This window comes from Notamacropus eugenii, chromosome 7 (assembly GCF_028372415.1).
Source record: "Notamacropus eugenii isolate mMacEug1 chromosome 7, mMacEug1.pri_v2, whole genome shotgun sequence".
Taxonomy (NCBI): Eukaryota; Metazoa; Chordata; class Mammalia; order Diprotodontia; family Macropodidae; genus Notamacropus; species Notamacropus eugenii.
This window is the reverse complement of record NC_092878.1, coordinates 170670062-170694908: the sequence shown is the minus strand read 5'-3', so window position 1 is coordinate 170694908 and position 24847 is coordinate 170670062. Positions and strand designations below refer to the sequence as shown.

Genomic DNA, 24847 nt, shown 5'->3' with positions numbered 1-24847 from the left:
TAGGTGGGTGGAGAACCTGGTCCCAGCTGAAAAATTGATTGGGGTGGGGAGGATGGTGTATTTTCACTGCATCTCTACCCGTCCTTTCTGTTTTCCTTCCAAGTGTCCTCACTTTGAAGGCCATGAGACCCTAGACCTAAAGCTTCCTTCAGAGGCCATTGGGTCCAACTCCCTCATTTTACAGGTGAGGAAACTGAGGCCCAGGAGACAAAGGGCCTTTCCTGGGTCCAGAGGTGGGATGCCCCCTTGGACTCCAGAGAGAATCTTCCCACCATACCTCACCATGGAGACTGAGCCTGATCTAGTGACTGTTTCCAGAGAGCTTTCCTCCCTGCTCTGGGAACCCTCAGCGATGGAACATCAAGGTTCTTAAAGAGAGGTGTTCCCCTGCCCAGCCCAGCCCTACCCCAATTAATGGAACTAAGGAAACATTCTGTCCTTAGGTCTTTTCAGGTAAGAGGCCCCTTGCTTGAGTCACAGAATCAACCCAAGATTTAAAACAGGTGTGAGCACCTCCAAGTGACTCTACACATGTCCTTGGTTTCTGGTCCCTGGAAGTCCTCAGGCAGATGCTGGACTCAACAGCATGGGATCAACAAACAAGTTGCAGTGTGGCTCTGAGGGCAGCTGGAGAGCACCATGCCTGTGCAGGACAAGACAAGCTGTCCCCCTCCCCTCTCTCAGAAGAGGGAAGCCTCCCAAGGCTCCCACTTACCGGTACAAGGCCTCGATGGAGTCTCGGTCCAAGAAGTCATGCTCCCTCTTGACCAGCGTGATGTCAATGGGAAACAAGAGATCTGTGGAGAACAAGAGACAAGACTCTGTGAAAGCAGCAGCAGATGCCTTGAGGACCAGCCAGGCTGCAGACCAGTGAGGCCACTGTGTTAGTACCCTGCCAAGAGACTGTTCAGGTCAGATCTGGAGCCTTCTGGGAGCAGGTATTCCCCAGAGAGTGAGGAGGGGTCTAAGCCACACTGGAGAGCATGAGTCACTGTGTGTGTGTGTGTGTGTGTGTGTGTGTGTGTGTGTGTGTGTGTGTGTGTGTGTGTATGTGTTGTGTGTGTTTTGTGTGCGTGTGGGGGGGTGTGTGTATAAGCAAGAGAGAGAGAGAGAGAGAGAGAGAGAGAGGGAGGGAGGGAGGGAGGGAGGGAGGGAGGGAGGAGAGAGAGAGAGAGAGAGAGAGAGAGAGAGAGAGAGAGAGAGAGAGAGAGAGAGAGAATGCACAAATGGGTACCTTAATTCACTCAAGGAAAAAAAGTAGAGATCAAACGGCCAGCAGGGTTGGGAAGTGGGGGCCCAAAAACCTATTTTAAGTTCATGGGTTTTCCTGTAAAAAAGGGAGAGGAAAAGTCCCCGGGTGCAGGGGCAATCACAGCACCTCTGGAGGAATCTGAGGACCCAGATTCACCTCCCACCCTTGATGCAGACCACCCAAGCAACTCTGGACCAGTCATTTAAGCTCCCTGGGACCCAGTTCTCAGTTTCCCCATCTGTAAAATAATGGAGTTGGGGATCGCTAACCTCCAAGAGCCATTCCAGCAATAAGCAGAACAATGATGATGATGATGGTGCCAATCTGATGTAGCTGGCACTCACTAGGTACCCATCATAGCCTAAGCACTTCACAATCATTATCTCATTTGATTCTCAAAACATTCCTGGAAGGGAGGCACTATTGTTCCATTTAACAGATGAGGAAATTAAGGCAGGCAGAAATAAAGTGACTTGTCTAGGGCCACATGGCTAGTAAGTATCTGAGATTTGAACTTGGGTCTTTCCAATTCCAGGCCTGGTGCCACGTAGATGCCCCCAGGGCTAGGATCCTTGGCATGACACCTGGGAAGCTGCCAAGCACAAGACTCAATGAACGCTTTGCCAAGCCCAGTGTGAGTTGAGTGATTGGTGAAAGAGGAAGTAACAAGGAAAAAGGCAGAAGAGTCCAAGACAGTAGCTGGAAAAGAGACTGTCAGCCACCATGCCTCTGGCAGCCAATCTCATGACAGCTCTTCAAGCAAGAAGTCTCTGCATCCACAGACCTCCAAAGAACCCTGATTTTGTTCTCTCATCTCAAAGAGGGCAGGGCAGGAACCTTCCTTAGAGCAGCGCTGAGCTTGTGTCTTGGGGTCCCTGATGCTCATCCACCCTCCCCTGCCAAAGTAGGTTGGCACCTCCTGTTCTTAAGAGAAGAGCCTAGAGCACAGAAGTGAATGTCTCATCCAGGTCCCCACAGTCAAGATGTCAGAGCAAGGCCCAGAACCCAAGTCTTCCTGGCCCAGAGGCCAGTCCTCTATCGTCCAGGACAGGTGGCCTCTGGGATTCTTTTTGATGAGGAGAGAAATGATGATGCTTCACCACCCTGTGCCCCCTCACCTTCATACAGCTGGGCGTACTGAGGGAAGCCAGCTGCCCGCAGCCAGTCACAAGCTTCTTTGGCCTCGATTTCTGGAGGGGAACAAAGACAAGATGCCTGGTTAGCTCTGGAGGGCACACCCACCTGGAGTACTTAAAGAGAAAAAGAAGGAGCAATTGAGTCCTGCTAGGAGGGAGACTTTCTCAACTGTAACCATCAATACTGGGAAGAAGACCCAGAGGAGAGCGGGCCACTGGCCTGGCATGGCTGATCAAGGGCAGAAATCCAGCAATTGGCAAGCAGGTGCCAATGCACAGATAACTTCTCCCTAGGTCTAGGATTAAGGGGAGGAGAGATAAGGGATTGGGGACCAGGTTCAAAGGGCCTGGGAAGACTTCAGCCTATTTATTATGGAGTGAAGGGACAGAGACAATGACCATGGAGGTTCAAGCCTGGCATGACCATGGAGTAAGACCATATGTATAATTACAGCTCATCTGTATAATTACATATAGTTATGGGGGGGCATGAAGGGACCACCAGGCTGTGCTGTCCACCCTGCCTCTAGACCTGGCCACTTCCAGCACTGTCCTCTGTCTCACTGAGGTCATGTAGAGCCCCTGGGCCTTGCCTGGATGACTCCACATCAGTCCTACCACTGTTGTTTCTTTATGCGTTTTCCTTCCCAATGAGAGGACCGACGCTGGGAGAGCAAGGCTAGCTCCCTTGTTTCTGTGGGTGGCCTCAGCACCTAATTAGTACTTTCTGACAGTTTTCAGTTCATTTAATTCAATTTAAAGCCAGTTCCCCAATAAATGGACAGTGCCCAACCCCTATTTTTATAAAGGCCTGTGCTTGTAATGGGGGAATGAGGCACCCTCAAGGGGCCAGCAGAGCCCTTGCCCTGACTTGGCACCAGATGATTATTTCTATCAGACAGAAGCTTGGTTTTGATGGGAGATTGATTAGTTCCTTGTGCTCCCCAGACCTCATCTGAGGCTTGCTTGGCCCCAGGAGCCTCCGGATCCTACTGGACTCTGGAGGTGTGGGTGTGACCAGTGAGTACAGGAAGAGGGTCATGCCAGAGCTGTCTCCAAAGGACAAAAAATGCCTTTAGATTCTAAAAATACAATGGGGGCACAATAAAGCCTTTATTCCTGACTTTCCTCAAGCAAACAGCTTGCAAATGTGTTAAAGAGGAAACAGGAAATTTTTATTGGAAACAGCTTTATTTGTTGGTCCATTCCCCCAAGTGGCACTGCACAATTAGGTAAAGAACAGGGCACCCTTTTGTGCAAGCCCAGGGGCCACGGGAGCCATTTTTTAGCTGAGTGCCATGATAAAATGGTGCCAGGCTAGAAAGGCCTCTGCCCCTTCCCTATTCCCCAGACTCCAATCCAATCACCAGAAGCCAAACCCACTACCAGTACCCATCACCAGTCTGTTCAACTCATCCTCAGGTCTTGGCCAGCTCTGAAGGCCAACACAGAGCACCCTGAGAAAACCTGCTCCCACTATATCCACTCATTCACCCAATCCATCCATTCATTCAACAAGCACTTGATATATTCAAGGAACTAGGATAAACACTGAGGATAATACATTTAATCAGGCCAAAGAGTGCATCAGCCTCGGAGGGACCTCCCAAAGGTGGGTGTAGGCCAACCAAAGGTTCCAGATATCAAAGAAATCCCCCAGACCATCTAACAACTACAGCCAGGATCCTTGGGCTCATATGAGGAGCCAGCATGAGACATGAATGACTTGGAGGGTGGCCTCCTGATCAGGAGAACCCTCTGAGGACCCCCTCCAGACAGACAAAGGCAGGAGTGGGTGAAGAGAGGACAAGCCAAGGTCCTTTCAAGGTTCTTCTACACTTCCCAGGGCCCTGGCAGCCCTGGGAACCAAGGATACCCTCACCCCCTATGAGCTAGGCCCACCTTTCCTGTTCCTCCTCTCCAAACTAATGAAATTCCAGGTCACACTTGCTTCTGACCCACTGTTAGTAAAATCTGCTCAGCGCCACCTCTGGTGCTGCTTCTTGGAGGTCCCATTGCCAAGGCCACATCAAGAGAACCCAACCTGGCCCACAAGGGGGAAGGGTCCACCTCCCTCCTGGAACCCTGAGACAGACTCCCAGCGCCAATTCTATGACTTCTGAGTCCTAGGTTCGGCTCTAAGGAAACACAGAAAGACTATGGAGTAGAACCTTCCAGCTTACAGAGCAGGAAACAGACCCAGAGGGGTCCAAGATCCACAGACAGCTAGTAACTGAGCCAAGATCTCTCATTCTCCACCCAGGGATCTCTCCACACACATCTTCCCCTTCCTTGACCTTCCTAGAGGACATGGAGGGGTTTTAATCTACAAAGGACTCTGGCTTCCAAAGGGCACCAGGAGAGGACTGCCCATCTGCAGTGCCTCCTGTTCTTCCATTTCTCTGGGTGTCTATACTCTCCCTTCCCCTTAGGACCTTCATTCTCTCCACCCTCCAGAGGGAGCCTGAAGGCTCTGCCCTGGGACTGATGATTGGACCACTCACTTCTGCAGGGTCCATTCCATTTTACATATTAATCAATCAAGTGACATTGAGCAGAATTATCAGGAAACATTAGTGCCTCCACTGGGCTGAGGAAGATGCCCTGAGTGTACACCAAAACCATCCCCTTCTCTCCCTAAAGACCCAGAACTTAAGACTTCAGGAGAAAAAGGAACCTAGAGATAAGGAGTGTGGATTCTCCATTTTGTAAAAATTACTCTATGCCAATGTCTCCTCATCCCTGGATCCTGCCACTCCATTTGTCCAGGATTCTTGTGGTCATGTACCCATGGATCCACAGCCAGGCTGAATGAGACCAAAACAACTGAGCACCAACAGGCAAGAAATGTGGAAAAACTAAAATGAACAGAGGCCAAGCCAAGCTGGAAGACAGGGATTATGCTGATGGACATGGGAAGCCCCTCAAAGCAGCCAAGGTAGGACCTCAACAGTGGAGATGGAAGACCCCTTCATAAAGGAGTGAAAGGCTCCTTGGGAACCTTCCACTGCTTAAGTCTGGCTCAATGCTTTTCTTCTTTATTAAAAGGGAAGGTTCTCTGGCAAGAAGCAGCATTTATTAAGTACCTATGGTATGCCAATGCTAAACAGTACAGATAGTGTCTCCTTTGATCACAAAGGCAGCCTAGGAGGGTGGTTCTATTAGCCTCCCCCTTGTAGGAGGAATTGGGAGCCTTACTCCCAAAGTTACTGCACTGTGTATAGCCTTTGACTCAAAGATCTATGATGCTACTTGTTCTAGATAATGTTATTTCAATCATTAAAGGATGCTTGGTTTTGAAATTTGGGAAATCATTGCTAGAATATTTTTGTGACATGTTTGTTTTGCATTTAGGGTTAATTTAGCTGGGAGAGACCTTAGACATCATTGGTTCCTATGATCTCTTTTTATCTATGAGGAAACTGAGGCTCAGAGATCTGTGGAGAGACTGGTTAAAATCCGAGAGACAGCAAAGAGCAGAGTAAGGATTTGAACCATGGTCTCCTTTCTACTATGCCATGGATGCTGTGTTGATGTCTGTATCCCTTCATTAGATGGTAACCTTCAAGAAGACAGGGATCTCATGTTATCTAAACTTTATGTCTTCCCCTAGTGCCTAGCCTAGTGTTCTGTACATAGTAGATGTACAATATGTAAATGTTGTAATGAATGAAATAATGAATATCTGTTTAATAAGAAAAGTATGAACAAGAATAGCTCTTACTGGGGGCAGAGCCAAGATGGCAGAGTAGAAGGATGGACCTGTAAAAGCTCTCCCCCACAACCCATAAAATAGCTGTAAAAAATGACTCTAAACAAATTCTAGACCAGTAGAAGCCACAAAACAACAGAGGGAAAGAGATTTCCAGCCCAAGACAACCTGAAAGGCTGATAGGAAAGGTCTATCACACCGGGCACAGAGCAGAATGCAGTCCAATGTGGGCCATGCAGCAGGGACAGGATCAGAGCAGTCCTCGGAGGGCAGAATCCCCGGCAGCTGCAGTTCTCAGATTGCTCAACCAATAAATGCCAAAGACAGCTTCAAAAATCAGTGAGAAAGCTCTTTCACCTGGGTGAGAAGGGAACATGATCTGGCCCTGGCAGCCCCAGGGCAGCAATGGTTGCTGAGGCACAGTATCCATTTTTGGAGCCCTTAGTCTGAAGACCCTGGGGGAATTGAGCCACTGATCTGAATCTCAGCCCTGAGTGGAGATCCTGGGGTGAGGAAGCATGCTGATGCAGTGGACCTGGTGGAGGTTCTGGACAGGGAATTTTACTCTCAGATCCTGGGCAGAAAAGCTTGTGGTAGCTCTCAGACCATAGCACAGGCCAGGAGAGGAATAAACTCCTCTCCCTTGATTGTGCCACCTTGGAGGAACTGAGAACTTATAGGTCCCTAGAGTATACCCTCCACTTGACAAAAGACTCAAAAGTCAACTAACTGGCTGAGAAAATATCCAAAAAAGGGAGAAAAAAAATAAGACTATAGAAGGTCACTTTCTCAGTGAACAGATATTTTCTTCCATCCTTTCAGATGAGGAAGAACAAAGCAAACCACTAGAGGATAACATAAAAGTCAAGGTTTCTGCATCCAAAACCTTCAAAATAAATATGCAATGGTCTCAGGCCATGGAAAAGCTCAAAAGGAATTTTGAAAATCAAGTAAGAGAGGTGGAGAAAAAATTGGGAAGAGAAATGAGAGTGATGCAAGAAAATCATGAAAAGTGAGGCAACAGCTTGCTAAAGGAGACCCAAAGAAATGCTGAAGAAAATAACACCCTTAAAAATAGACTAACTCAAATGGCAGAAGAGGTCCAAAAATCCAATGAGGGGAAGAATGCTTTAAAAAGCAGAATTAGACAAATGGAAAAGGAAGTTCAAAAGCTCACTGAAGAAAATAGTTCTTTAAAAATCAGAATGAAGCAAATGGAAGCTAATGGCTTTATGAGAAACCAAGAAATTACAAATCAAAACCAAAAGAATGAAAAAATAGAAGATAATGTGAAATATCTCACTAGAAAAAAGACTGACATGGAAAACAGGTCCAGCAGAGACAATTTAAAAATTATGGGACTATGTGAAAGCCATGATCAAAAAAAGAGCCTAGACATCATCTTTCATGAAATTATCAAGGAAAACTGCCCTGAGATTCTAGAACCAGAGGACAAAATAAATATTGAAAGAATTCACCGATCACCTCCTAAAAGACATCTGAAAAGAAAAACTCCTAGGAATATTGTAGCCAAATTCCATAGTTCCCAGGTCAAGGAGAAAATATTGCAAACAGCTAGAAAGAAGCAATCCGAGTACTGTAGTAATACAATAAGGATAACACAAGATCTAGCATCTTCTACATTAAGGGATCTAAGGGCTTGGAATATGATATTCCAGAAGTCAAAGGAATTACGATTAAAACCAAGAATCACCTACCCAGCAAAACAGGACTTTTAAGCATTCTTGATGAAAAGATCAGAGCTCAATAGAAAATTTGACTTTCAAACACAAGAATCAAGAGAAGCATGAAAAGGTAAAAAGGAAAGAGAAATCATAAAGGACTTAGCAAAGTTGAACTGTTTACATTCCTACATGGAAAGAGCATATTTGTAACTCTTGAAACTTTTCTTAGTATTTGGGTATCAGGGACTATACACATACACACATAAATAATTGCTAAATAGTAATTGTTTCTCTTTTACCCTGGAACCCTGAGTATCTTCCCCTCCCAGTTAGATTTTTTTTTCTTATGATTTAAGGGGCCATCCCTTTAGCAACTACTTAAAGAAGCCTATTCCTTGAATGGGTGCATCTTACTCAAAGTGAGCATGTGATAACACCTTAGCCTGAAAGGCCAAAAGAATCTAGGTTCTCCCATTGCATCCTGGGCCATCTCCAGCTGACCTGATGAATAACAGGCCACTGAACCCAGATGGCTCAGGAGAAGAAAGTGAGGTTGGTGACCTTGAACAGCCCTCCTTCACTCAAATCAGTCAACTGCAAGTCATATCATCATCTCGATGTCATGGTCCTCTTCAAGAAGGAAGAAAGCACAACAGCCTTTAACTCAGTATTACTCTAGGATCAAAGGAAGAGGAAAAACATTCACATGTACAAAAATATTTCTAGCAGCTCCTTGTGATGATACAGACTTGAAACCTGAGGGGATGCCCATTAATTGGAGTGGGGGTGGTACACAGCTACCACTCTGTAAGAAATGACCAGGGAGATGGTTTCAGAAACACTTGGGAAGACTCCTCTGAACTGATGCAGAGCAAAGGGAGCAGAACCAGGAGAATGTTGTACACAGTAACAACATGGAAAGACTGGAGACCTCTGGTCAATACAATGTTGGCTCAAATAGAAATTGCTCCCTGAGGGCAGCTTATTTACTTCCAAAATCACTGATTTTTATCTATCTTGTGAAATAATTCCCAGTTACATTTTAATCTGCAGGTGGTGAAGCTTCCTCTCCATCTCAGGCTGCCAGGGATGCACTCAGGTGTGGGAATGATTTGTTTGACTAGGCACACTTGTCACAAAAGGTTTTGTTCTTTCAGTGGCAGGGTGAGAGAGAAAACAGATTTTTAATTGAAAAAAAAATGTAATGAGGGGCCTGGCCTCAGTGCTCTCTAAAGATCCTTCCAGCTCAAAGGGGAATAATGGGTCTTCAACCTGAAAGGACATTGAGAAGGGCTCCAAAGGCCCAGCCTAGAGAGGCATCATTTCTTAAACAGGGAAGCAGCATGGCCAGAGGACTCTGGGATTTTTTCTGCCAGGTTTTCCTATCCTTTCTGACCTGGCTGATTGGGATAGCATGAGGCTTTCTTGTCTCTTGGAGCCTGTGTGCAGGTGGGTGAGTTACTCCCAGGAAAGCAGTATGCTACTTTCCAGTAAAGAGACACCCTAGGGACACACAGAAAGAAGCAATCACAGGCAGTCCCTAGAGATGGCTGGGTCTAGGACAATCTGGATGTTAACTGAGCTAAGTAGAATGCTGAAAATATTCATGCAAGTGGGGAGAAGAGCAGCTTGGTCAGGGAGACCCCAGGGGCAGAAGACAGCCCAGAGCTCAGGGCAGTGACCTGGTAGAGGTCAGACCCACTCCAGCGGCAGACAAGAGCTGTCTTCTTTTGGTGCAACGATGAGCAGCTCCCCTGGTCACTTCCAGGGAAGGCAATCCAGAGTCCTGTCGGGATTCTGCAACCAAATCAGTCCCCCCCCACCCCAAAATGCTGAGAAGGCAGGCAGAGGCCAAATAGGGGGAGGTCCCAGCACAAAAGTCGGCATGTGTTCCTCCTAGGTTTCACAGCACGTAAATGATAAGCTCCAGCCTGCTTGGTGGAGGTAGCAGATGAGGAAGGGGGAAGAACCGTGGCCTCAATCCTTTACTTGTCACTTAAGGTAATGTGACCCCAGGCAAGCCACTCCTTTGGGTGTCAGTTTCCTTCTCTGTAAAATACAAGGGGCTATACTAGATGACACCAAAGGTTTCTTCCACCTCAGGGACCAGGAATCTGTAATCCTATGACATTATTTCCCATAGTCATTTGGGACAAAAAAGCCTCCTCCAATGAGGAAAGTATGCCTGAAGAATCCTGCTTCCCATTCTCTACTCATGAGATCTGGGTTTGAATCCAGACTCTAACATTCATAATGGCTTTTGTGGCTGTCAACAAGCAGCTAGATTTTTAGTGGAGAGTTGCAGAAGACCCAGATACAAATGCTGCTTTCAGATCCTTGCTAGATGTATAACGGTGGGTAAGTCCCTCCAAAACTGTGAGCCTCAGTTTTCTCATCTGTAAAATGGGCCCACCTCACATGGCAGTTGTGAGGAGTAAATTAAAGAAAATATCTGAAAAGTGCTTTGAAAACCTCAAAGTGCCAAAGAAATGTTAGCCATCATTAACCTCTCTCAGACTGGAGACCCTAAGGATGAGTTGGGAGAAAATCTCTGGTGAACCCTGAAAGGGGAAATCGCTCTGTCTGGCTTTTGAGGCCAGGACTCTCAGATCTCAGACATTTCTTGCCACACCGTAAGCCTACCTGTTGGAATGTCTGTCATTCCGTATAACATTCCCCTTCAAAAAATAAGCCTTTGTGGGGGCAGAAGTGAGTTCAAGGGAGCCTCTCTTCCCCCCACTCCTTTCTGCTACTTCCACTTGGGAGACAGCAAACAAGCCAAGGGGACCCCTTCCAGCTACTAGGGCTGGCACAGCTCAGGGGGGCCTCCATTGCAGTGAGGCTTTCATTTCAGGGGGCTGCCTGTTCTGAAAGGACAGTGTGAGGGCATAAATACAGCAGGCATGCTGTTTCCAGAGGCATCTTTGGGAAACAGGCATCTCTGGGCACCTGGACCTTCCTGACTCACAGTGGAGAGAATCAGGCCAGCTAGCTGGGGGCAAGGCTGCAGAGGGGACTCCCTCTCCCTGATCTCCAGTAACCTCAGCTTTCCTCCAATCAGCCCCTGCTGGTTGGCACTGAATGGCCAGGGTTTCCTGCCCATGGATAAACAAAGCCTGGCCACCTCAGCCTCTCCTCTTCCAGTGAATGACTTTGGACCAGTCCCAACGGTCTGCCTATGCCCTTGGCTTCCTCCTACTCTCCAGGACCCTTTGGTCAAGTTCTTCAATCTCCCCTTAGGTGATGCTAGGAAATGGGGATCACCACTACCCAAATGGAGTCCACAAGCATTTACCAAGTGCCCTCCTGCATGCCAGGCCCTGTGCTAAGTAAATGAGGATGCTTCAGGCTCAGGATTTAGCTTTACAGGCCAAAGGACACAGGACACTGATAGGAATCAGATGCAATTCCTGGCCCTTCCCTTCAACCCCAGGTCACATCCACCTTCCCCTCCAGGATTTCCATCTAGGACCCCAAGGCAGGCATCCAGCCCCCAACTTTGCAGATGGAGAAACTGAGGCCCAGAGAGGGACAGTGATGAGCCCAGGGTAGCACTGTCTTAGGCAATAAGCCTGGTGTTCTCTCCACTGGGGTGTATTTGCAATTTATTAGTCTGTCTTCATGTATACCTCACCAATCAAAAACAGGCTCCTTGAAAATGGGTACAATTTCATTTCTTTGTATCTTCCCCCCTCAGCACACTGCCTGGCATATGGTGGACACTTAAATGCATGAGAAGAAAGACAGGAGAAAGGATCCAGCCCTCTCAGATCCACAAGTTTTCCACCCCAAATGCTCAAAGACCCCAGGGCAGCCTCACAGATGGGTCACAGCTCCCAAGGAAGTGAGGTCCCTTCCTCTGTGGGATGCCTGCCTCCAGGACCCAGGAGGACAGGAAGTACAGGCTATGGGTGGGGAGAGTTCATGTCCAAGTCACATCCTCTGTTCAAGCCCAAGCGAGGAGGAATGGCCAGTGGATGCTGGTGGCCTCCAAAGGGAATGAAGGAATGAGCTGCATCCCCTCCACTGGGATGGGAATCCTTCCCCTGAGGCTCCCCTTGGGTATCTCCTTCCCCACACCCTAGGCTCAGCATCCTCATTGGTGGCCTGAGTGGTCCCCTCTGGCTACTGTTTGTGATACCATCACTCTTCACCCAGAGATTTCAGAGAGGAAGTATCAAAGGGTCAGCAGTGGGCCCAAGGGTTGGGACATAGGAGACTGTCTTAGACTTGGCCTCACCACCAAGTAAAGAAAGAGTGCAATCTGTCCGGTCTTCCCCAAGTAACCTGAAGGCCTGGGACAACAACTCCCTGAGGCCAAACCTGGATGGCTCTGATTTCTCCCCAGATAACCTCAACCTACAACCTTAACTCTATAGCCTGACTATCTTAGCAAATTCCTCAGAGGGGAAATGATGCTCAGCCAGCAAACAGGGCAGACAATGAGAGGCCTTCCTCTCCTGTGGAGCTGAGGGCAAAAGTCCAAGCCCCACCTTCTCTCCCTTCCCCCATGCTGGAGCCAACCCACCTGAGTGAAATCCTAGAAGCCAGACACCCTGACCAACCGGAGTGGACTGAACTGGGCATGATGCTTCCCAGGGCACCCCCTCCAACCACTCAGGGGACAGACCCAATGGAAGCATCCTAGACAGAGAGCCCCTGGTCAGCCACCTGTGCCGCCTATGCAAGATGGAGCACCTTCCACCAGTTAGTGGAGGCTGCTCACACTATTCATAATACTATTAAGTGTAAAATGAATTCATATTGTTAATGAAATACTTGAGTAAGAATAAATAGCTGGCTTTTGCGGAATGCTTAAATGTTTGCAAATCACTCTGTAGAAGAGATCTCATTTAATCTGAAGAATAAACCAGCAGATGGAGCCAATTAAGGGAACTGCCTGGGGTCAGACCATCAAAGGTCCAAGGCAGGTTGGGGCCTCACTCCCCGAAGAAGGGGTTGGGCACACTGGACAGAAAATCAGTCCTTGGAAGCCATGCTTCTCTCTGGACAGAAATGTCCAAAGTGCTCAGGATTCCTAGGGTGCAGGAAGGAAAGAATGAGGACTGGCAGATGTTGGACAGCAGCTTGGTTACCAGTGTTCCCACCAATGGGCCACAGGATCCCCCTTGGCCAAGCCAGCTCCAAGAAGCCCAGAGGTCATCACCACTACCTGTCTCCCTTGACAATTAAGGAAACTGAATTGAAGAGAAAGAAGTGACTCAGCTAGGGATGGGAGGTAACAAACATTTATATAGCGCCAACGAGAGCCAGCCGCTGGGAAGCATTAGACAATTAAATCATTTAGGAGGTAGTGCTCAAGGTGAACCCAGAGCCCAGCATGCAGCACAACCTCTCAGATTACCAACCCAGCGTTCCAGTTTTACAGAGAAGACCAAGGCCCAGAGGGACTAGGGACATTCTCAGGGACACCTCTCCCATTGTTCAAGGATCCACACTTTTGGAACATGTAAGCATCGCCAACATTCCAGTAAAAGTCAAAGTGACCTGATTGAGCCTAATAGTGTATATAAAAGAGACTGACCTTTGAGTCTGCTAGTCCCACCCATACAAAGAAGGAACCCCCACTAGAACATCCTGGATAAGTGGTCATCCAAACTCTGCTTGGAGATTTCCCAGGACAAGGAGCTCACTACCTCCCAGGCAGACCCTTCCACACAGACAACTGTTATGGTGAGCAAGTTCTTCCAGAAAACAAAGCCAATTCTTCACCCCGCCCCTCCCCCCACCAAGGAGAAGGAGTCCAGTGCCCCCTCCTGATGACAGCTGCTCACATTCAGTCAAACCCTGCAGCTTCTCTAAGATCCTCAGGCATACTAGAGGACTTCCTGCCCTTCCCTAGCCCAGTTCCCCTGTCTGGGACACTCCTCACAGTCCCTTGTACCATCCCAGGAAAGGACAATATGGAGAATCAGAGACAATACGAACTCCCAGGAAGGCCATGCCAACATCTGGGCTGGGTGACAACATGGGAGTGGAAAGAGTGCTGGGTTTGGAGTTCGAATGCTGCCAAGTGAGTTTCTCCCTCATGTTGGAGGACTCTGGATCCTCCCATATATTAGCACTCACACAACCCCACAGGACCCTGCTTCAATGCCATCCTAGCCCCTGCAATCCATCACACACACACACACACACACACACACACACACACACACACACACACACACACACACACACACACACACACACACACACACCCTGCATGTCTCCTCCCTGGCCTCCTCCATGCCTCCTACACTGAAATGGAGGTTAGGCGTCAGAGGTGCTCAGAAGACCTCCAGGAAGGAATCACCCCAGCCCCCAACACTCCCAGACTCCAAAAGTCCTGGCCTCCAAAAACATCAGTCCCCAACAGCCTCAGCCTCCAACAATCTCAGTCCCCAACAGTCCCAGGCTTCAACAGCCTCAGCCCCCAGCAACCCCAGCCTCCACAACTGTCACAGACAACTGCACCCCAGGAGGCAGAGGCAAGAAAAGATAGACACGGAAGACTTTCTCCTTTCCCACACCAGCTAGGAAGAGAATGGCGGGACCAAAGCGGCATCAGGAAAGAGAAAGAAAGCCTGAGGCAGGAAGGCAGGCGGGCAACCCAGGAGACAGCAAAGGTTTGACTGCTGCTTCCCCATCAGAGCCATTAAGGGCTCCCTGTGGTCAATGACTTTTTGGGTGGTTTTCGAGGTGACCCCCCAAAGGCCCGGGAATTCTCCTCCTCCTTCGACTTACCCCCTCGTCCCGGTCCCTATGCGCCCGATCTGGCCCAGCTGTTACTGCCCACCCCGCCCGTGGGCCTGTCAGCGTGTCCCAAGTGTTCCAAAGGTGCCCGGGTCTTAAGACGGAGGCTCTCACAGCACACACTTGGGGGAGCCCAAGGGCTTGCTGAAGCCCGGTTCCTTCCTCCCCGCGGTTTGGAGACCCCTCCTTAGTTTAGGAGAGAAGGGTGGGCGCTGAACTAACGGGAATAAATGGTGGGGTGGGGCGCAGTATGCAGAGCTGCCAGGGAGGACCTCAGATTTGGGCCCCAAAGAGCCCATTCTCCAGGCATCAGAGTCCTGGGGGCGCAGGCCGGGAGGACGGAGCTGCCCCGTCCGAGGCCCCCACGCCACAACACTTCCCACAGTGGGGAGGAAACCCAGGCTCCCAGACTTTGCGCTGGAAGGGAGCTTTTCAGCAATGGGGATCAGCCCCTTCCCCAGCCCTAGCTAACACACGGAAACAGGCTCACAGGCAAAGTCACTGGGTCTGGCCTTCACAGGAGGACGTGAAGGAAGGAAAGATGGAAGAAAAGGGAGGAAGGAGAAGGGGGAAAGGAAGGAAAGGCAAAGAGGGAAGAGGCTGGGGCCGAAGGAGGGAGGGGGAAGGGCGAGAAGCCACCCTGGAACACCTCCGTCACGTCGCGTCCGGTCGGGTCCGGTCCCACCACCCCTGCCCTCGGGGGGCCGGCGCCTACTAGATTAACAGGGCCCTCCTTCCGGCCGGGTAGTGAGCAGCCCTGGGGTAGCCGTCCGACAGCATCCAGTCCGAGCCAGAGTGGTCCGCTCCTTCCAGGGACCTCGCCCTACGCCCACCCCTACCCTTGACTCTAGGGGCAGCGTAGGGGCTGGAAGCTGAGGCACAGAGCTCGGTGGGGGAGGGAGAGAGGATCTGGCCTCGGGCTTCCCCGCCCCACCCAGCCAGCCCCTAGCCCAGTACCCCCAGGCTCTGCAGAGGCCCTCCCCACCCTCTTGATCTCCTTTGGCCCCCAGGGCACTGCTTACGCGTGACGATCATGGTGTCCAGAGGTGGCGGTGGCCTCTGCCTGCACATGGGGCGCCGCGGACGTGCGCGCCCCCTCGGAGCTCCTAACCCGGCTCAGCCCGGTCCGCTCCGCTCCTATCCTCTGAATGATCCCCTGGGCTCCAGTCCTCGGATCCCCAGTGGGAAATGGCAACCTCAGGCCCGCGGGGACTAGACACTCTCGGGGAACCCTTGGGCTGGGGAATAAGGAGCCATCCTGGCCGCTGATGCCATTGCTGCCCGTGAACTCCTCGAAGCGCTGAGCGCGGCGGCTGGAGATGCGCTGTGGAGCCCCAAGACCCTGATCCCCTCTAGACTGCTGGCTAATCTAAAGCAGCACGCAGATCTACTCAGACTACCAGCCTTCGCCCACTGGCGGCCAACACCCGCCCCTGGCCTCAGACTCTTCCCTGACCCGCCCCTGGCCTCGCCCCCCTGTAGGAGGACAGATTTCCCACCACCTCTGGTCCCGCCCCTTCCCAAAAGGTCTCTCAGCTGAGGCCCAGACTCTGTCCAAACATTTCTCTTCGCCCCTGGCCGCGCCCCCCAAGGGGGAGGACTCACTCGGCCCCCGCCTCCGGTGTCCGCCCCCTGTGTCCAAGTTTCCAGAAGCCGTATCCCCCACACACACCTTCTCCCCTCCAAAATACGACTCGAGTTGTCCAGCCCCAAGAGTAGCCCCCCTCCAGGGTCCAAGACGGAGGGTAGGACCTAGCAGACCTTGGCCTTCCCCGTCTGGCTCGACTGCTTCACGCCTGGGACTTTGGGAGCTGGAGGGAGAAGGGTACCAGCGAGATCATCGAGTTTGGCCCCAGTTTTTGAGAGATGGGGAAACTGAGGCAGCTCTTCGCCAGGGAAAAATTGGCCCAGTGCCTCCTAGTTGGCTCACACAGAGAACTAGAAAAACTGCCGCCTGAGTGCAGCCTGAAGAGGTAGACCTCAGGAGAGTTCTGGCCCTGGATTCCAATCCTGCCTCAGACCCTTCCCAGCCCTTTCTGGACCTCAACTGCCTTATCTGTAAATTGAGATGATGAACACTCCCACCTTCCAGAGCTGGGGTAAAGTGAGGCTCCGTCCACAAAAAAGGTCATAAAAACTAGGGGGTCCCCATACCCATCCACTCCCCAAGGTTGGTGCTTAATTGGTGGACACAGTTAAATTCAGGGCTGGCACAACCTCTAGGAGCTGCCTTTGCCTCCCTTTCTGGGACCTATGGCACTGCCCAAAATGCCTTATCCCTATTATACTGCAGGTCTCTGAGGGAAAGGCCAGTTTCCTTCTTTGGTCTGGAGTCCCCAGTACCTAGCATAGTTCATGGCACATAGGAGGTGCTTAATCAGTGTCTGCTGATTGATGAATTTCATTCTAACCACATGGCCTGCAGTTTACAAAACTGACTTTATTAGACTCAGATGTGAAACTTCTTCATTATCCTTAATAATTTTTTTTCCTGAAAGAGGGGGGAGGTAAGAGGGAAAGTGCGAACCTTACTCTCATTATATTTGGTTTAAGGAGGAAATAACATGAACTCTGAATTTAGTATGGAAACCTTTCTTACATTACAGGAAGGTAGGGGGGAAGGGGATAAGGGATTGATAAGGGAGGGCAAATAGGAGGAGGGGATAATCAGAAGCAAATACTTTTGAGGACGGACAAGGTCAAAAGAGAGAATAGAAGATATTGGGGCGTAGGATAAGATAAAGGGAAATATAGTTAGTCTTTCACATCATGGCTGTTGTGGAAGTGTTTTGCATGACTGCTTGCCTTCTCAGTGGGGATGGGTGGGGAGAGAAGAAGGGAGAAAATTTGGAACTCAGTTTTAAAAGCAAATGTTAGGAATGGTTTTTACATGTAACTGGAAAGTAAGACATACAGGCAATGGCAAATAGAAATCTATTTTGCCTTACAAAAAAATAGAAGGGAAGGGAATGAGATAAGGGAGGGGAGTAATAAAGGGTGGGCAGATTGGGGAAAGGGTAATCAGAATTCACAATGTCTTGGAGTGGGCAGAGGGGAGAGATGGGGAGAAAATTTGGAATTCAAAATCTTGTGGAAGTGAGTATCAAAAACTAAAAAAAAATTAATTAATTTTAAAAAATTCTTCCTGAATCACCTTGGTCTATCTAATATCTCAGCCTGCCTTTAAAGATCTCTTTGGGTCCTGACTCTATCCTCCAGGGTGTTGGCCTTTCCTCCCAGTGTGGTGTCAGATGCAGGCTGGGGAGGCATGCCTTTAGAATAACAATTAGAGCTAGTGTCAGTCTAGGAGTTTGGGGCTGGAAAAGCACTTTTGATCAAATTGTTAGAAAGAACCTGACTGGTGCACAGATCCATAATTTCTGACCCATTCCATGGGACGTCTCTGTGCAAGCTGAAGCCAAGCCATGGGCAAAGACTCTCTGACTACCATCCTTCCTACTCCATTCAGGTAGACTCTCACTTGTCCCTCTTGTCCTCAAGAAAAGCAGGAGATGGATTATCATGTGCCCTGATCTGCCATTCAGGGACTTCTGCAATCACAGAGGATAGCCCTCTTGCAGCCCAATCTAGTCTTGAAGCAGCCATGCTGGATGGCTGCTTTGTCCTAGTGTCTACTAATCCATCTTTGACAATGTAGTCCAGGTTTGGTCTAGGAATCCAAGTCAAAGTGATTGGCCTCATGAGCAGACTCTATTCCCATCCTGTGGTACCTTTCTCATTCTCCAGAACATCTCTACCTTCTTTCCCCATGGTCCCCTTCTCTCCACTCATTCAGTCCTAGCTCTTACCCTCCTCCTTTCTTCTCTAGACCACTGGAATGGTTGATCTTCCACATTTCAGCTCTCTCTCCAATCCATCATGCCCATAGATGTCAAAGAAAAGCCCAAGTGTAATCATATCACTTACTCCCTGGTCAAAAAGCTTCATTGGCACTCTCACTTCTGCAAGAAAACAGCTCTTCCTTTTCCAAAGCCCTTCTTAGTTTGAATGAGGCAAACTAATTTCATATTTGTTCCATTTGAAAACTCTTGGCTCAGACATAACCATCCCCCAGCCTTGTCATTCCACATCTCATCTTCATGTATCCCCCTCTCCCCAAACTGTCACCCAAAATGCATGCCTGTTTCAAACTGAGAAATCCTCTTAGCATCCTGCATGTCCCTCAGGTCCCCTCAACAAAGCCTCCCCACATCCTCCAGGTAATGCAGTATTGGGATTGACTCCTTCCTCAAACCCCTGCGCATATAGGCTTGCTCTCTGATGGACAGCTGCAATTTATGGCTAGGCTGGACGGTATGAAATTCTCCATTTGGAGTGTTATGATGAATTCTCCTCCTCCTTCTCCTCCTGCTCCTTATTTTTCTTCTTCTCCTCTTCATCTTTTTTCTTCTCCTTCTCCTTCTTCATCTTTTTCTTCTGCTTCTTATCCTCCTCCTCCTCCTTCTTCCTCTCTTCTTTCTTCTTCATCTTTTTTCTTCTCCTCCTTCTTCATCTCCTTTTTCATCTTCTTCTTCTCCTTCTTCATCATCTTCTACTTTTTCTTCTTCATCTTCTCCTTCTTCATCTCCTTCTCCTTCTGCATCTTCTCCTCCTTCTTCTTCATCTTCTTCTCCTTCTCCATCACCATCTTCTTCTCCTTCTCCTTCTTCATCATCTTCTACTTTTTCTTCTCCTCCTCCTCTTCCTCCTTCTCCTCCTCCTTCTTCATCTTCTTTTTCTTCTCCTCCTCCTCCTTCTTCATCTTATTCTTCTCCTTCTTCTTTATCATCTTCTTGTTCTCCTCCTGCTTCTCCTCCTCCTCCTCCTTCTCTTCCTCTTCCTCCTCTCTTCTCTTCCTCCTCCTCCTCTTCCTCCCCTTCTCCTTCTCTCTTCCTCCTCCTCCTTCACTAAAGTTGGAATACTATGGGGCTCTTTTCAGCAAGGGCTCCTCCTCTTGGCCCAGGATGTGCAGAAGGTTCTCCTCTCTGATTCCTCGGAGTCTTGGTTTTTTGGTTTGTCACCTCCAGTCAGGTGGCTGGAGAGGTCTGGTTGCTGCGTCCTGGTTCAGAGATGGCTTCTCTCTGTTTTGGAAAGCTACTTTACTTAGGACAGGACAAGTTCCCCACTTCTGTCTACATGAGGAGAGAGGGTGGGAACAGAGGTATGAGTACACTGTAGTCTGGGATGACTTTATTTTCTCCTGTGTCCTCTTCATAACAATTGAGCTAACCAAAAGTAAGACCCTTTCTGAGATGTGGAATGTTTCCTTGGCATCTGCAGGCCTTTCCCTTTGCATTTAATTGTGTCTATCCTTTGTCCCTCTCTACTTTCAGTTTTACTGAAGTACAAGTGGGGCACAGCACCCCCTTACAATGTCTATATTCATATCCATCTACCCATCCATCTGTCCATTCATTCATCTATCTATCCACCCATCCATCCTTCTATCCATCTATTGAAAACTTAAGGAAGCTGAAAATATTTGTCTAAAGTAGAACCTCCCTAGAGTTCATGATGAATACAATTTCCCTGGTTATTTTTTTTTTTTTAATCTAAAGAGCAATGGAGGAAAACTGAAGGAAAACAAATTTACTTGCAACATGTAAACATTCTATTTCATTTATGTCTAGTGTCCAAAGGGCAGAACAATTATGAAGACCTTCCTTAAGCACAGAGTGTTCAATCAAACCAAATATGGTTATATATATTTGCTGGGGTTGGAAGCTCAATTCCGTGTGGACAGTCTCGGGCGGGTAAAGGTGGGAACTTCTAAATCTTAGAGTTCTTACGAGGCCCCCCAGGAAAACAGCAGGGAATCGAGAAGGAGACCGAGCTAGCTCATGTATTTCCGCCTCTTCCCGTGAGATATGTGATGGGTGGAGCATCCCTGCTCTGGAGGCTGTCCCGGATTGGGCACACCTGTTGTTACCTAACAGGCTCGGTATTGACATGTAAACTACGCGACGGGAGAGCTTAAGTAGGGTCAGGAAAGCCTGAAAGTTCTCTTGGGCAGAGGGGCCACGTGTGAGGACAGAAGGCTCTGCTTTTCCTCTCTCCTCTCTCCCCTCCCCCTCTCTCCCCACTTACACTTCTACTTCTAATCTCTTATTGTAAGATCTTTGCCTCCTTGGGAGATCTTTCCCTCTCCCTCCTAAGGAAGAATCCCCTGCACTTGTAACCGAGACCCTGAAATAAAGCTCAACCCTTGTTCGACTCTGGAACGTCCTTTCTCTCATACGAGCATCCGGCTTGGCCAGCCGAAGACCTCGGGAGGTGAGGTAAGATAAGACTCAGGTAGCCCACAGGCCTCTACGCTTGGCAGTTGGCACCCGAACAGGGACGGGAGCGTAGATTCCTGGGTGCCTGGGAACACCCGGAAGGGGCTGTGAAAGAAGTGAGTCCCGAATCCTAGATTCGGAAGGAGAGAAAGAGTGAGAGTAGCTTCCCACACCCATGGGAAAAGGGCAGGGATGGGGAATCAATTGCCAGTAATAAAGCCAGAGGAACAGGAGGTCTGGGCTGAGATACTTTACAGGGAATGCTGATTAGTGATATAATTTTTCTCTTACATGTCTTTAATTAGACAATTTTTAAAACCGAGGGGAAAAAATCTGGCTGCAGGCACTTACTAGCTGTGTGCCTGTGGGCAAGTCACTTAAACTCTGTGAGTCTCAGATTCTTTGACCCTAAAGCAGAGATAATAAGAGCATTTTCCCAAGTGCTTGAAAGGATCAAATGAGATAGTATTTGTAAAGTGCTTAGCACCCACAGTGCCTGGAACTTTGTAAGTGTTAAATAAATGTGTGTGTATATGTTTCCTCTCCCCTTCCTTTTCCTCTCCCTCCCTCATCTGCACTCCACTCAGATGTAAATAATGGTCTAGTTTGCTCGCTTCCAGGTAAAGCAGCTGGGGCAGACTGTGGATCATCGAACTGAATGACCTGCCTTGGATAGGGGAGCTTTGATTGGCTCTCCCCTGGAGATGCTCTCCCCTGGAGATGCTCACTCAAGGTCCTCTACAGAATCTCTTCAGCTCACTTGCAAGCCAAGGAAAGCTGGTAAAGTTGGTTTGGGGTTTTTTGGTGTGAATTTTCATTTTTCTATCATCATCACACCAAGCACCCAACAGTTGGAAGCATGTGCACATGGGTCCCACCAGCACCCTTCTCCTGGGTTCACAGTGGTTGTCTCCAGAGCTTGGTTTCCTAATACTGGCCCCTATATCCTGCCATCTTTGGGCATCTCCTTCCAGGGCATGTTGCCATGACAAGAACAGCTCACACTGGGCCTCGCCCCCAAGGAGAGGGAGCTTACTCCATTCTTTTATTTGATCCTCACCACTACTTTGTGAGGCAGGTGTTATGGATTATAATTATTGTGCTTTGATAAATGAGGAAAATGAAGCTGAGAGAAGGCCCCCAATGGGCCACTGGACTGCAGGGCTAAGGGACAGCCTCATCGCCTTTATCTCTTGCCTAGAGTAATGTATATTTCTAATGAGGAATTTTTGTTCTTTAGGGGAGGAAGCAGACTATGACTCTTTCTCTCCTTCATGTCCAGTCAGGACTCTTAACAGTAAACAGTAAGTAGATATCCAGTGAAGACAAGATTTAGTCAGAGCCAGTTCTGAGCTTAGGGATCTCCCTAAGGAAACCAAAGGTTACCCTAGCACTGGAGGATGGAGGTGGGGAAACATGATCATGGAACTTTTATCCAGTGGAACATGATGAAATTAGTGGGGGAAATAATTGTATTTACAAGCTCCAAAGAGGATATGAGAAAGAATAGGAAGTTTAAAAAAGGAAACAACGATTAGCCAATTAGGGGAAAGTAATTAATCTTAAAAAAGATCCCTAGTCATTCTGGAAATAGCCACTGGAGATGAAGCTGCACCAGCCAAAGGCTCGCTTCCTTTCCAGCCCTCAGGGTTGAGCTTCATTCCCTGAAGGGGTGTGATGGCTCCATCCTAGAAGTCTATCCCAACACACACACATATACACACACACACACACACACACACTCACACACACATAGACACATACACACACACACACACTGCCCCCATTCCTCTCCTTGGCCAGTCATCCTGCTTGGCTTTTCTTCTTCACATCTCTTTGTGAATGGTTCCTTATGTGCCCCTCACTCCCAATGGACATCGACCCATGGAGCCCCCAGCAAGCTCTGCACCCAGGAAGCATTAATGATATTTGTTCAATGAATGCTGAAGTAAAGTCATCCCAGAGACCTCCTAGAACCATGAGTATTTAACTGAGGATTTCTTGTCTTGGGGAAGAGGACTCTTTGTATTCTATTAATGTTCCCAGTCCTTACCATGTGACCCAGTGACTCATAGGAACAAACTTATAACCAACTCTAGTGGTCAGAAGGGGGTCTTTGGGAAGGGATCATAGTGTCACAGGTCGAAGAGATCATGAAGGTCATTAAATCCAAACTTCTTATTTTAAAAGACCCATCTTCCTTCTTTTGAGCTGGCATGTGATCCTGGCAAGTGAAGGGTCTTGGCCTTGGGATGGGAAACTTCACTGGGAAACACCCTCCTGGGACTGAGAACTTTAGCACTCAAAGCTGTTTGGAAAAATTATCCCTCCCTCCCTCCATCCATCCATCCATCCATCCATCCATCCATCCATCCATCTATCTGTCTATCTATCTGTATATTTATACACACATATACTTATATATATATATATATATGTATGTATGTATGTATGTATGTATGTCATTTTCTTGGTTGCTCATTTTCTCTCAGTAAAATTTGCCTGTGAGTTATGCAATGTGTGTTTCCCTGCCTTTGCACACCTGTCCCTCAGGTCTGAATGTGATCCCTCCCCATCCCCTCGAATGTCTCCAGTGTGGGCCCTCTTCCCCTGTGCCCCCTCCCCCAGCTCTAGGGGAAGGTGCTAACCTCCAGGCCTTGCATAGATTTTTGTGTATTGGGCTATTGAACTTAAGCTCTGTTAGGGCAGGACCTGGAATCTAGCACAGTACCTAACACAAAGAGGCGTTGAATTAATACTTGTTGACTGGTCCATTTGCTAAGGAGATTTTTAGGGTAGCCTCCTAGAGGAATTTCCCAGAATGTGGGATGGTGGTAGTGACAGAATAAGACCTGAAGCCAGGGAAGAGTGAGCCCCACAAGACCCCCTTTTCTACCCTTTCAAAGGGGCCCACCCTCTTCTGGCTACTTCACAGCCCCTTGGCAGAAGAGGAATCCCAAAGGCAGTCATACCCAGGAGGCTGTCACATTCTTGTGGATGGTTACAGAACCGTGTACCAAGTGGGCACACAGCAGCCAGGGGTCAGGGCAATTGGGGGACAGCGTGAACATTGGGGAATCAAGGAAAGGGAAGGGAGGGACAGGAACCAAAGGGAAATTTGGCTTCACTGTAAGAACCTTAGGGAACAGCTGAGTCACCACTGCAGAGGTCATGGCCTTGGGCACACAGGCTAACAAATTTCTGAGGCTGTTTCTCAAGGGGAATCAAGTCTGTCTCCTTGGCCATAGCAAAGATATGTGCAGCAGAAAACAGGTTTCCCCTTCCATGGTGAGCCGGAGGTCATGTGAACAAACAACATCTAGGGTCGGCTGTCTAGCAGAGGTGGGGGAGGGGGTCTCCAGCTGGGCACCTTTGATGGCAGTAGGCTTTGTGGTACCCCTGTTGTCCTTTGTGACCAAAGAGGGTGACACCTGCCTAATACCCCAATGTTCACGCTATTCAGTGACCTGACTGAAAAATGTCATTGAACGAAGGGTTCCCAGGCACCCTTTCCTTCCCTCCCTATAGCCAGACACCATTTGCCACCATTTGTAATAGGGCTGGCTAGAGCCTTTTGGCTAAGGGGTAGAGCCCTAAGGGAGGGAGGAGATAAGAGACAGGAAAGAAGTATGAGGAGAATGTGGGGGGAGGTAGATTGTGGAGAAGGTCAGAGATGTAGGGTGGGAGAGATTTATTTGAGCTAGAGCTAGGTAAGAAATAGAAGCAGGAGGCCGGGTGTCACATTGAAGAGGAAATTGGATGTGGCCCACAATGTGCTAAAGGGGCCCAGGTGCAAAGATGATAAGAAAGAGAAGACTCAGGGTGGGGGTGGGGTGCAGAATCCCAAAGGCAGATGTCAGAGAAGCTGCAGCAGCTGTTGCGGGATGGAGGCGTCCACAAGGGTGACTGCCTATAAGAACAGGGACCAAAGGGGAGAGGGGGCCTTTTCTCAGGCCTTCAGAACCTGGAAATGTGTCTAATTCTGCTCAAGCTCAGCTGGGAGTCCAAGGGACCCTTCCTCGTAATCA

The 24847-nt window shown here is 48.9% G+C and overlaps 1 protein-coding gene across 3 annotated transcripts in view; it reads right to left on the bottom strand.

The window, feature by feature from the left end:
* The window catches only part of DLC1 (DLC1 Rho GTPase activating protein), a 210583-nt gene that overhangs the window by 27199 nt on the left and 158537 nt on the right, over window positions 1-24847 (bottom strand). For 2 of the 3 annotated variants that reach the window (XM_072622376.1, XM_072622377.1), the window contains exons 6-7: window positions 2371-2442; window positions 716-797 (exon numbers count right to left, since the gene is read on the bottom strand). In XM_072622376.1, coding sequence (XP_072478477.1) covers window positions 716-797; window positions 2371-2442 — 154 coding nt within the window. Of the gene's footprint in view, window positions 1-715; window positions 798-2370; window positions 2443-15563; window positions 15978-24847 lie in introns of those variants that run through there. The other variant, XM_072622378.1, reaches the window with a different exon arrangement.